Source organism: Pygocentrus nattereri, chromosome 20, assembly GCF_015220715.1.
Source record: "Pygocentrus nattereri isolate fPygNat1 chromosome 20, fPygNat1.pri, whole genome shotgun sequence".
Classification (NCBI taxonomy): Eukaryota; Metazoa; Chordata; class Actinopteri; order Characiformes; family Serrasalmidae; genus Pygocentrus; species Pygocentrus nattereri.
The window spans coordinates 33,510,030-33,522,996 of NC_051230.1; the positions used below are offsets into that span (position 1 = coordinate 33,510,030).

The following is a 12,967-nucleotide window of genomic DNA, read 5'->3' on the forward strand; positions in this document are numbered from 1 at the left end:
TTCAGGGTCTGGTGGCCTGTGTTCCAGAGGAAAATCCCAGAGGAAAAGTACACAGTCCTCATCAGAACAGACTGACAGACAGATCTATCTATTTACACTGTTTACATTTAAGGACAAAGCGTCAATAACCATCACTGTCGGGACCAAAACTCTCGTCTCCAAAACGGAGACTTCACAGGAAAATAACTGTCTGAGCTTTGAATGGAGGTCAAAGGAAGCGGAAGGCGTTTGAGACAATCTGTGGAGAAAATTGTTGGTTCCTTTAATTTTATTCATGACGTTTTCACACAGAGTAAAGGCAGCCGCTGTGTTCAGTGATGTAGCGTAATCGTAATCATACTGTAAAGAAGTTTCACACTAAAAGATGATTTATAATACTTCACATCTATCTATCTGTCTATCTGTCTATCTATCTGTCTATCTATCTATCTATCTATCTATCTATCTATCTATCTATCTATCTATCTATCTGTCTGTCTATGGAGATGTGAGCGACAGCAGCGATACGCTTATTTTTTCTGATAAATTGGAAAAACCAGGAACATCAAACACGATGAGTGCAGTGATTTATACTGAACAGTACTGCGCTCCACTAAACCCACCCAACAGAACTAAGTATGTTCTCATATTGCTCAGCCCCAACGATTCTGGTTATGGTGATAAATCACATCACAATAGGCTTTTCTGAGTATATTCGGGATTTCGACGGTGCTTAACGAAGTCTGACTAACTATATGCTTTGTTACAAAGTGAGTATTATTCGGCCTGTAAATTGGATTTAGTGCAAAGTAGTTTGTAAAACATTTATCCAACACATTAAATGTCTGTTAAAACACTGTTATAAACACTGTGTATCATGAAAATGTCTCAGTATCGTTATATTTTTATTTGGCCCACCTCTAATTTATAGACCAACAGAAATGGTCCAAAATGGCTTCTAATAAGATCCTATTCCGCTCACTTAAACTGAAAGTTAAAGTTTTCCAGTTTTCCTATCAAGGACTTTTTGCAGAGATGTGACAGATGTGATATACTCCTGCTCTCACCTTCTGCTTTGGTTCGCGCCTCTCTGCCCGCTCCCCCTGGAGAGTCTGTGAGCGGTCCACTCCAGAGTCTGTGGGGGGAGGTGGTGTCGCAGCTGCCCTGGCTGTAGCATCGCGTGAGGGGGGGCAGGCTGTGTCTCTGCGCCTCGGGCAGGTCCTCGAAGATGGGCGAGAACTCTCCAGAGGACGAGTGCGAGTGGCTAGAGGATGAGGCCTCAGCGGCAGCGGTCTTTTGCGAGGGTGAGCCCCCGCCCCCTCGCCTCTTGTTCCTCGCGATTTCGGCGAAGGAGGTGACACGGGGCGGAGGTGGCGGGCTGGGGGCAGTGCCCTCGCTCAGCCGGACCGGGCAGCTCAGCATCCGCTCCAGCGAGCCCAGCCGAGGAGGTGGAGACTTGTTCAGGTTGCGGTCGTAGCTGCGGGAGCGCAGGCGAGCCCCGGCCGAAGCTCCGCCCATAGGCGGGGAGATGTTGACATACACCTGTCCCTCAATCACATTGGGCTGGGTGGGGCCAGTCTCAGCCACAGCAGCCTCCGTCTCCTCGTTACTCTGCTAATTCATGAAAAAGAAGAGAAAGGTTTTATGATGTGACCTCAAGCACGTCACTCTCCAACTTCCGTGCCACCACTGCCAGACTCTGCAACAGCTTTATTCCTCAAGCAATCAGGTTCTTAAACTCACAAGGACTGAGCTAACCCAACCCCTCCTCACACACACACACACACCCTCCCACACACACACACACTCTTTTGATGCTCTACCTGCACTTTCTGGCACATTGCTGCTACACTGTGTTTTCACTGTTCACTCTGGTTTTTCTACCTCAGTAACTGCTGTGTTGGTCTGTAATCTGACTGTGTGACTCTCAGATCACAGCAGGTTAATATCTCTGCACCTTATTCCACGACCTCATGTCCAGACTGAGTGCTGTGTCGGTGCTGCACTGTCCTGTCTGTTTAATTTGTCGTATTTATTGTGTCCAGTTTAATTTTTGGTTTGCACACGATGTCTGCACGTTCGCGCTTTGTACTTTTTGCTCCTCGTTGCACCGCGTTGTTCCTGGAGGAACGTAATTTCACTCCCCTGTGTACTGGTACAGAGATGGAATGACAGTAAAAGCCTCTTGACTTGACTTGAGTATTGTTATGTCCTGTTTGAAATTGAAATGAAAATTTGAAATTTGAAATGAACCTTTATTGTCATTACACATTGTACTTGTACATTTGCGCAACGAAATTGGTTTACAGCCCCCCCCCTCCCCTCTTGGTGCAATAGAAATAGAAAGTTAAAATATAAAATAGAAAAGTTTTAAAATATAAACAAATTAAATAACAGATTAGAGCTACGGTTAACTATACAGGCGTAAGCATAAATGAACTAAGCTCTCCTATTTACACACTAAGCTTTCCTATATACACAAGTGATTTCCTATATACCCAAGTGAAGAAATTGACATTTGCAGCATCAATTATTGCACATTATACTCTGTTTTTAGCAGCAGAGGTCATTGCACTTGTCCCTGTAGGCAGACAGAACATCTGCCCACCGGTGAACTGTATAGTTTTTGTTTAACGGGGATACGGCCCTGTTATAAAAACTGCCCCTCAGACGGTTTGTCCTTGTTTTGAGGTGTCGGTAACGTCTGCCTGAGGGCAGCAGTTCAAGCATCCTCAGTCCTGGGTGTGTACTGTCCTTGATGATTGTATAAGCCCTCCTGAGACAGCAAGTTCTGTAGAAGTCTTCCAGGGAGGGGAGGGAGTGTCCAATAACCTTCTGTGCCGTGTTGATGACCCTTTGTATGGCCTTTTTGTGTAATATGGTACAACTGGAGAACCACACAGAGATACAGTACGTCAAAACGCTCTCAACGGAGCAGCGGTAGAAGACAGTCCACAGTTTCTTTTCCAGATTCAGCTTCTTAAGGGTTCTTAGGAAATAGAGACGCTGCTGGGCCTTCTTCACTACCGCTGAGGTGTTAGAACCCCACTGGAGATCTGCATCCATATAACTTTGCTAATGTTTGTTATAGTAATCGGTTAGCTTCATAGCAGAAACAGTAGTGACCCACATCCCAGCTAACGTTAGATACATCACTTGCTGTGTCGTTGTTCGCTCTAACATTATATCATGGCATTTGTCTATAAATTGTTTGCGAAGAGTTTTACAAAGAGTTTTCGACAATGCTCGTGCATGAATTTGGGGGCAGGGCTTCAGAAGGAGCACTGAAGGGAGGGGTGTGTTTGTTTTGCTGTTGAGTTCAAATAACAACAATCGTTCTCCAGAATCATACGCTAATCAACAGTGCTTTATGTGCCGCCTGAAAGGGTTTCCTATCTTATCTCTCGACTCAGAAGCAGAGTGTGTCCACCGCATAGAAAATAATGCTACCGGACACAATAAATCAAGATGACTGCACTGCAAATGGCAGCAGAGACAAAGGCAGAATCAGGACAGCTGTCGCTCCTGCCCTTTAACAAACCCTCTTTATTATGACAGCAGTCTTAAATGTGTGGGAAACCCTCATAATGGAACCTAAGCAGCATGGAACAGCGATGCAGACAGACTGAGACCTTTGGGACCAGCCGCAGCAGATGGCTCTCTAACAGCCCTCACCACATTCAGACCTCCTACACTCAGCCAAGGTCAATACAAGGCCAGTGAAAACATACAGCATCCTAAAATATCATAACTAATCTTATCTGATTTTCAGAGCTACCAGTGTCCTCACTGACCAGGGTGGTCTCTTACTGAGCGAGAGCAGACTTCAGCTCTAGATTCACACAGAACTAGACGGTATGTTCTAATGTTACCAACACACACTCCACAGATTCTCTGCACGTTTAATACGTAAACAGAGTCATTCAGAGGGGCTTGGTGTGAAATGGTTCAGGTGTCTTTACAGTGGTGGTGACGGGAACCAGGGGTCGCCATGACTACAGCACATTACAACACAAATATATTTATATATGGACACTTCATGTACCATCCAGAACCACCAGTGAACCTACAGGAGCCTTCTAAGTTTATATGGAATGTTGTTGATGATGGGAAATAGTGGAGAATCTGAAATAATACGTTTTCTTTGGGGACGATTTTGCTTCACAACCTCCTGCATATTATGTATCCCTCCACCACAAAGGGATTTTAAGGCCAAAATCTTCTCAAACATGTCATAAATCAGAGTCATCAGGTAGTGAATTCATAACCATTTCATGTAGGAACGTTCTGTGAGGGAGCTTTAAGAGGTGGACGTCTGGTTCCTATCACCACCGCTGTGAACAGTTCTGACTCTCTAAGTTTCTCTAGAATGAAGCGTTTCACACCAAACCGCTCTAAATGACTCTGTTCACGCTGTAAACATTATTTTATTGAAAGAAAATTAAAGTACCGGTAGTGCTCCTAGAGTGAGCACGCTCTGTTCTGGGACGAAAATGGAAGCAGGCTATTGAAGGTATTGTGCCAAGCTTTTAAAGTAAACACCAACTACAAATGCACTATTGTTTTTGTAGCTAATTTCTGAGGAAGAGCACTTCAGTGTGCTTCCTGAAAGCTTGGAGGGAACGCCTGAGGAGGAATTTCAGTGACTAGCTGGTTTCCATCTGTAGATCAGGGCCAAGATCAGGTTGAAAGAAATAAAACACCGCAGTGAGCTGCAAATGCAGGAACACTACTCAGATCAAGCTTGTCATGGTCATATTTCAGCTGAAAATTAACAGGGGGGTTTAGAAAGAATTTCACCATAATCCAGCATGAAAAGGTGGCCCCAAATGTGTACTCCTGTTATGAGATCACATCTGGATCTGCAAGACTAGCTTCTTAGCCAATGGCAGTTCCCAACTGAGAACAGACCCTTTTTTTGCTTTCTTTTATTTATATGTATCTGATTCAACCCAACAGAAGAAATTACTTGCTTGTTGTACTGTGATAATGCCAGCTAACCAACGAGGGCTGCTGTTGAGGATGGTGCATCTTCTTTGTTTACAACTTTACAGTGAGGAAAATGTCCTGAAAGAAACCGATAAGACTGACGGCCTGAGTCTGATCTTCAGTGGCTGGACAGTAAAGAAAAGCAGTGGGGACAGGGGGTGGCGGCGACGGTGTGGGTCTGGTCTTGACCCAGTCTTTGGAGAATGTCGGGCCTGCCACTACTGTTAAAAAATCCTAAAGAAGACACTGCAAGTTCTACAAAATTATGAAAATACATAAAAATAATTAATATTTTATATCATTTAGCAATCATTTGGTGCTATACTTCCCCACTGGTTCTCTTTCTTGACACGATGATTATTATGGTCAGCATTAATGGTCAGCATTATTACTTTTGTTCAGAAAAGCATAAATAAAATAACTCTTTATTTTAGAGTTTCGAATTTTGGCTGTGTCCTAAATTGTGCTTTGTGTCCTCAACCTCTTTCACTATCACGTTTATTAGGGCATGAGAAGCAAATGTTTGTTACTCAGAGAAATCTGACGCTTGTGACCCCTGATCAGGTCTTTACCTGTGTGAGATCTGCGTCTTCTGTTTGCTCCTCCTCCTCTTCTTCTTCCTCTTTTGTGCGTCTGAAGAGGAAGTACTCAGTGGGCTGAGTAGGACTTCCTTTGCTGTGTTCATCGGAGCAGCTAGTGACCGAGGACCCTGCAGGACTCGGGGATGACTGCGATGAGATGTCACAGGTCACCAGCTTGTAGTAGTTTTGAGTGGCTACGACGAGCCGCGCTTGGCTCTGCAGACAGGAAGCGAGATCGTTGGCAGAGGTTTCAGAGGACAGCAGCCCTTCGCGCCCCAGGTGGTTGTGGTAGGAGTTGCAGTTAGCATCAAGCTCCATGTTGCCACCTTGTGGCTGGGCAGGGTATTGGCAAGAAGAGGAACAGGTAGGGGCTGCAGTGTCCTGGGTGGCCAGTGAGGGTTGGGGAGGTTCTGTTGGAGACCTGTGCAAGTCTAGGTAAAAAGCCCCACCCCCACTGCTAAACTCGGTTCCGCCCATTCCAGGACCAGGCTCAGACACAGATGAGGTGCAGGACTGTTCTCCCGAGTTGTTGAGATTGACTGCCTGCTTGGCGGGGACACCATTGTTCAGCTTATTGTAGATGGTGCTGAAGTTGACCAGAACACCATCCGAGCTGTTGCAGGAAGAATCACTGGCATAGCCCAGCGGGCAGTCAGAAAACGGCTCGGAAAATGGTTCGGGATATGGCTGGGACAGGCCACAGCAGGAGCAGCGCTGCGCTATTGAACTGGAACAATCTGAGCTTCCTCGACCTCCTTGCATCGACTGATCATCGTCATCGTCATCCTCACCCCACTCCTGCTCTCCACAGTCCATTGAAAGCGTGGAACCACTGCTGCCGTGACGACGCTGGCCGTCCAGTCCCAGCAAGTCCAGGCCCTCAAGACGAGTGGAAAAATCGAAAGCTGCTCTACTTCCTGGTGCCCCCCTTTGGCTGTTAGAACACCAGGGTTTCTCTAAAGATTCATGCAAGTGGAACGGCCCGGAAGCATAGCCAAGCTCATGTAGATGGAAAGGGGTCAAGTCTGTGCCATTTTCCAAGGTCCCATTTGAGTTCCCATGCAAGTGGAACGAAGAATCCTCTAAGTATCCATTCAGGTTATGGCCATCATCATCCTCATCCTCTTCGTAATCTTCATCCTCTGCATCCAGAAGGAAGGGATTGCGGCGGATTGACTTTGTTGGCAGGACCTGAGAAGGTGGATCTTCGGAATTGCTGGACGTGAAAGAGGACGTGTCACTAGCCATGCTTCCGCCTCTCCCTCCACCTCCATCTCCTCCCCGTTTTTTATCATCTCCCCTTAGCTCTTCATCCTCAAAGGCATCCCTGGAGCTGGAGGTCTGGATTAGGCTGCTGTAGACCAGTGCCTCCCGCTGGAGGACATCTCTCTCGGGCAGCGAGGTGGTGCGGCTCAGGCCAAGGTTCTCTGGGCAGCTGAATGGGTTGCTGCCTCTCCTCAGCGGACTCCCACAGCACCGCTGCGATCCTGACACCTGGCAGTGGACCAGAGGTATATGGTGTACAATCAGGGTCTCTCCTGTCAGCTTTGGAGGGCTGTCCATCATCTCCAGAAGTTGGCAATGGGGCAGGGTCTGCTGGACTGCTGTGTTGGCTGCAGAAGGTATAAGATGTTTAGTTTAGACGTCTATTCCCAACATGAGGTCGCAGGGAGTATGGAATGCGACAGAAGAAGCTGAAGACATCATCTCGATGGAAAGAAAACATCTAGAAGTGGAAAAAGAGAGAAGGAAAGACACAAGAGATGTTAGAAGACAGACGATAATTCTCTTTCTGAATGTTTTATTCAATTAAATTCATTGTGTGAAATGATTTTATTTAAATTAAATGAGCTTGAGCTTGATGCTCCTATGTAGCCAGCTTCACTAAGCTTTCTGTTTGCTTCTTCAGACTATTGAGCAGTTCAATCTGAGATTTTTCTTAGTTCTCCAGAGCTTGCCTTGACTTCCACAGTTCCCCTTAACTGTCATTTCTTGATGACATTTTGAACAGTGATATTGTTTTAATAACCTTTTGCTGCTTTGTAGGCATCAATGATTATTACCTTATATCCTCAGTCAACTGCTTATATGAGCCCAATTTATTATGTTCTGGAATCAGCTGAGAATTATAAATGGCCTTCCTAATTAGTTAAGGACAAGTTAATTAAGTTCTGGAACCTGGCTGTCCAAAACTTTGCCCACTTTTTTGTTTTAAGCAAAAAAAATAAAAGAATTGTATAATATCTTGAAAAACCGATACAAGAACACACAAAGAGGAGCTAATCTGCATATCAAAAACCTTTTTTTTTACTTTTCCAAAAAGTATATTGGGAGTATATTGTAGAAAATTCTACAATATCCCTACAATAAACCACAACCATCAAAACATACAAATACATGTGATTTTACTTCTTTCATGAGCATGTAACTTCATTAATAGCAATTAATTGCAACTTGTCTATGGTATTGGTTTAAGATATAAGCCTGACTCCATCGGGCTGGTCTTTACTCATTCTCCTTGAGCTCTACACTAAGCTCCACCGTGTCAAGATGAGCACAATGAGCACAGCATGTAAACAGGAAATGGGCAGCAGCCTCGCCTTTCCTGTCAGAAAACAACTTTTTTATATTTGATGCATTCTCAGCCTCGTATTGTTATGTTGCAGTTCGTCCAGTTCACGCAGCCGTTTACACATACAGGCTGCCATTTATTGTAAAACTAAAGTGAAAGTGTTTCATAACTTTCAGTTTCACTCTTTCTAAGCCTCAGTATAACCTGCCAATGATAGGATGCAGGTTATTTACTTCCCTGCATGACTGTGACTTCTGCACAATACCAACTCATAACTGTAGAAATTACACTAAAATAATGTTATTAACATGCCTGATGACACGAGTACGCACATGTACAGTATAGCCTGAGAGGTGCTAACTGCAGAAAGCATGCTCCAACGTACAGCAAGCCAGCACTTCCCATAATTTTGTTGCACTCATAGCGACTCCCAGAAACAAATAACCCTAAATATACATACATCCATTACTGAGTGGCACAAAAGAGAAAACCCCTCAGGAAACTAAGAGAGCATGAAACAGATAAAATGACTAAACTTTGGAAGTGTGGAGGAATTTCTCTGCAGATTACTTTGAAAAACTGAAAGTAAGTCTCCTGACAAGCAGAGCAACAGGAGGAGGAGAGAGAGAGAGTGAGAGAGAGAGAGAGAAACAGAGAGAGAGAAACAGAAAGAGAGAGAGAGAAGGGGGCGAGGGCGGGGAGGTCGAGAAAGCTCTACATTCAGTAAGCAGCTATCTCCTCTGAACAGATATGGATATGGACAGGGAAAGGGCAGAGTCATGAGCTAATCATTCTCAGTGGTTCAGCCCTGCATGGGCCAATCATAATCGCCCTGATTATATAAAAACACAGCAGGTCTGAGGTTTTTCTCTGTGAAGAACACTCACATCTCCAACGGAACTTCAACATGGGTGAGTCCCTCTTGACTCTCGTCACTTACTGCATTTTTATTCTGTGCTAAATACATTGAATGCTGTTTCTGTTAAACCCTCACAGCACTGAGAGTCAATATAATGGACATTCAGACCACGGGAGCTGGGCCAAGGACTTCAGCACAACTCTGGAACAGTCAAAAGACAGGTAACAGAGGGGAGTCCAGGGAATTCCAGACAAAAAAGCCCTTTATTGGTCAGGAGATATTTCTGAGGAGGTCAGACATAAGATAATCCATGCAGAAGAAAGAAAAAAGTCCAATGAAATAACTGAAAAAATAAGAGCTGCAGAGAAAACGGGCCTGCTAACAACCACCTGGAAGACCTGGTGGACACCAAAACTGCCCCAATCAGATAAACAGCACTTAAAGCTTTGATCTTTAAGAGAGAGGAGAAGATCAAGCTGCTTCAGATCTGAAAACATCCACAGGTGTTTCTGTCCATCCTTCCACTGTAAGAAGACCACTCAGCGCTGTGGGTCTGAAAGGACGTGTAGCTGATCAAGAAGAACCTCACTGAGAAAAGGAGACGGACACACCAAACAAATAAGCTGAACGATGGACTGACCACCCCAGAGTCCAGACCTCAGCACCATGGAATGGGTTTGACCAGCTTCTAAGACTGAACTTTGGAGGACAAATATCCCTGCAGATTCCTTAAAAAAACAGAAAATGAATAATAAAAAGTGACACACTAAATACTGAAAACTCCAACATTACATTTTATTCTTGAGGCTTCTGTATAATTTTCTGTTTTTGTTTTCTAAGGCTGAACAATGAATAACTTGAACTTAAAGGTTATTTTGGCTGGAAATGAAACAAAGGAAAAGTCTCTTTTTCCAAAAAAGGTGGATATTCAGCTTATTACAACCTCATTGTTGACATTTTACAGCTTAGTTTTTTATTTTAGGATCTTCTACAGCTCTATTCAATATTCTGGCCTCATCTAACATTTAAAACTGCTGCTGCCTTGTGGAGTTTTAGTGCCATTACAATCAACGTGTTTAATAACCTGCCACCAAACCGATTCCTGAACTGTTGAACAATGAATCTCACAGCTCATTTAAAGATGCTGCTGTCCTTTCCTGACAGGGGTCCCAGCGTCCCACGCTCTGGCTGAAGAAGACGCAGACAGGATGAAGAATTTTAAAAACTCTATCTTCAACGTCGCGAAGAATAAGGGGATTGATCCGGCCGTCATCGCTGCCATCATCTCCCGAGAGACCAGAGCAGGAAACGTCTTACCATCAAGCGGCTGGAACGAGGGAGGGGTCGCGTTTGGGATCATGCAGGTTGCCTAACTTCTTATTTACTGACTTACTCATCTATTAATACACTCATTTCTTTGGTCAGTAAGAAGTTCACGCATTTCTAGCTTATGTTCATAACCTAATTCACACTGTAAATCATCATAATTACTCAAACTCTTACCATGGTGTGACTATGAGGCAGCTGCAGTTGGTTCTACAGTTACCATGGTGTGACTAGAAAGCTCATGTTGGTTTCTCGTGCTATCTCAGGTCGCTAGATGTAACAGCCCAAAAGGTGGAAAGGACAGTGAAGAGCACATCACTCAGGCTGCTGGTATCCTTATAGACTTCATTAACAGCATGAACAAGTCATGGCCTCCTGCACTCCAGTATAAAGGTACCTCATCTGTTCTTCATGATGATTTTCATAGCACATCCATCTCTAGTAACTTTCACTTTCCTGGTTTGGCTAAAATCATAAAAAATGAGCCTGTAAAGCACTGTTTGGACAGGGGGAGGTGGGTGAGGCCAGTTTAGCACAGCACATCTGTAATGTTTATGATCAATTCATATGGGATAAGAAATCTTAGTCTAAATGATAGAGATAGCAGTGGTTGCTCAATTTATCCACTGCCGTCACTCCAGAAAAGAGTAGAAAACATGCTAAAATATTTTCATTTAGTCATTATTCTATTCACCCTGACCACCTACCTAGCTGTCTTAAGTGAACAACATCATTAGCGTCACCGTGAACTGGGAATTCACAGCCAACGGTCAACTTCACTGCATAAAATCAAATCTTTCCTGTAATCTTTGCAGTTTTGAGTGCTTTTCTACACAATAAAACAGCGTTTCACCAACATGTCAATTAGTGCAGGGTTAATATAACCGGGTTCTTGATAATGAAGATCATTTCAGAAGTAGAGTGTCATAGAGTGTCATAATCTCAGAGTCTCCTCTTCTGTAGGCGGGATCGCGGCGTATAACTGCGGCCCGGGAGCCGTCACCTCTCAGGACATGGATCAGAACACAGAAGGAGGCGACTACGCGAACGATGTTGTGGCCCGAGCTCAGTGGTACAAACACCACGGTTATTAATCAGAGCGGTCGTCCTTTCCTGCATCGTCCTGCTCATCTTCCATGTTTACTTTGAAATGGGATGCAACACAATTTCAACTGAATAAACCAACTTGAGAAAATGTGATTTATTGTTTTCTTACAGGCTGTTATTATTATTGTAATTCAGAATTTCATGCACCTCACTCACCTCACAACAATACAAAATCCCAGCATCCTTGTGGGACACCAAAGTAACCACCTGGGATACTGTAGCATCCACTGAGCAACATCCCATTAATCACATGGAACACAGCAGCAACCACCAAGTAACACAAGAGCGACCGTCTGGAATACCACAGCAACCCCTAGCAACAATACTAGCAACAACCTGGAATACCACAGCAACTACTTAGCAATGCACTGGCAACCACCTGGAATACCACAGCACCCCCACGTAGCACACTAGCGGCCATGCAAACTACCATAGTAATTGTTTTGCAACACACTAGAAACCTTTTAGGAAAGGTTGTGCAACCACTTTCCATCCTCTTCAAGAAACGTACTCCAGGGGTTTTATTTACAGTTCAGTTTGTCCTCCAGCGATTTCCTCATACGTATCTATAAAACACTGTTTTCTCAGCATCACAGAATTTCAGTGGCTTGTTTCAATAAAGAAACAACAGGAAAGTTTTCTTCAAACTTTTCTTAAACATTTTTTAAAGGTTACTGAATGAAGTCTATATATTAACTCTGCTTGTTGTCATCTACTCCGAACCTGCTATTAACCTTGCACCCCTGCTGATGCTGCTCACCTCTAGATCTGACTGTAAAGATTCAAAAGAGTTATGAACTGTAACCATTTTTATTCCAGGTAAAATCGTTTTCCTCAGCTGAACTGTCATCCATTGGCATAAAAGTCAGTTGCATCCCTTTATAAACAGCAGATAAGAGAAAGCAGAACTTTAAATCGATAGTTTCACTTTCACTCAGTGGTACAAACACCACGGTTATTAATCAGAGCGCTCGTCCTTTCCTGCTTCGTCCTGCTCATCTTCCATGTTTACTTTGAAATGGGATGCAACACAATTTCAACTGAATAAACCAACTTGAGAAAATTTGATTTATTGTTTTCTTACAGGCTGTTATTATTATTGTAATTCAGAATTTCATGCACCCCACTCACCTCACAACAATACAAAATCCCAGCATCCATGTGGGACACCAAAGTAACCACCTGGGATACTGTAGCATCCACTGAGCAACATCCCATTAATCACATGGAACACAGCAGCAACCACCAAGTAACACAAGAGCGACCGTCTGGAATACCACAGCAACCCCTAGCAACAATACTAGCAACAACCTGAAATACCACAGCAACTACTTAGCAATGCACTGGCAACCACCTGGAATACCACAGCACCCCCACGTAGCACACTAGCGGCCATGTAAACTACCATAGTAATTGTTTTGCAACACACTAGAAACCTTTTAGGAAAGGTTGTGCAACCACTTTCCATCCTCTTCAAGAAACGTACTCCAGGGGTTTTATTTACAGTTCAGTTTGTCCTCCAGCGATTTCCTCATACGTATCTATAAAACACTG

General features: G+C 44.0%; 2 protein-coding genes across 4 annotated transcripts in view; one reads left to right on the top strand and one right to left on the bottom strand.

The window, feature by feature from the left end:
- The window catches only part of rusc2 (RUN and SH3 domain containing 2), a 64,810-nt gene that overhangs the window by 16,640 nt on the left and 35,203 nt on the right, over nt 1-12,967 (bottom strand). For 2 of the 3 annotated variants that reach the window (XM_017684710.2, XM_017684708.2), the window contains exons 3-4: nt 5,541-7,275; nt 1,047-1,593 (exon numbers count right to left, since the gene is read on the bottom strand). In XM_017684710.2, coding sequence (XP_017540199.2) covers nt 1,047-1,593; nt 5,541-7,115 — 2,122 coding nt within the window. In that variant the 5' untranslated portion in view covers nt 7,116-7,275. The remainder of the gene's footprint in view (nt 1-1,046; nt 1,594-5,540; nt 7,276-12,967) is intronic. The other variant, XM_017684709.2, reaches the window with a different exon arrangement.
- LOC108412616 (lysozyme g-like) lies at nt 8,837-11,506 on the top strand. The gene is made up of 5 exons (XM_017684711.2): nt 8,837-9,032; nt 9,118-9,201; nt 10,145-10,344; nt 10,573-10,699; nt 11,270-11,506. The coding sequence occupies exons 1-5, from the start codon at nt 9,029-9,031 to the stop codon at nt 11,398-11,400; spliced, it is 546 nt and encodes a 181-aa protein (XP_017540200.1). The 5' UTR covers nt 8,837-9,028; the 3' UTR covers nt 11,401-11,506.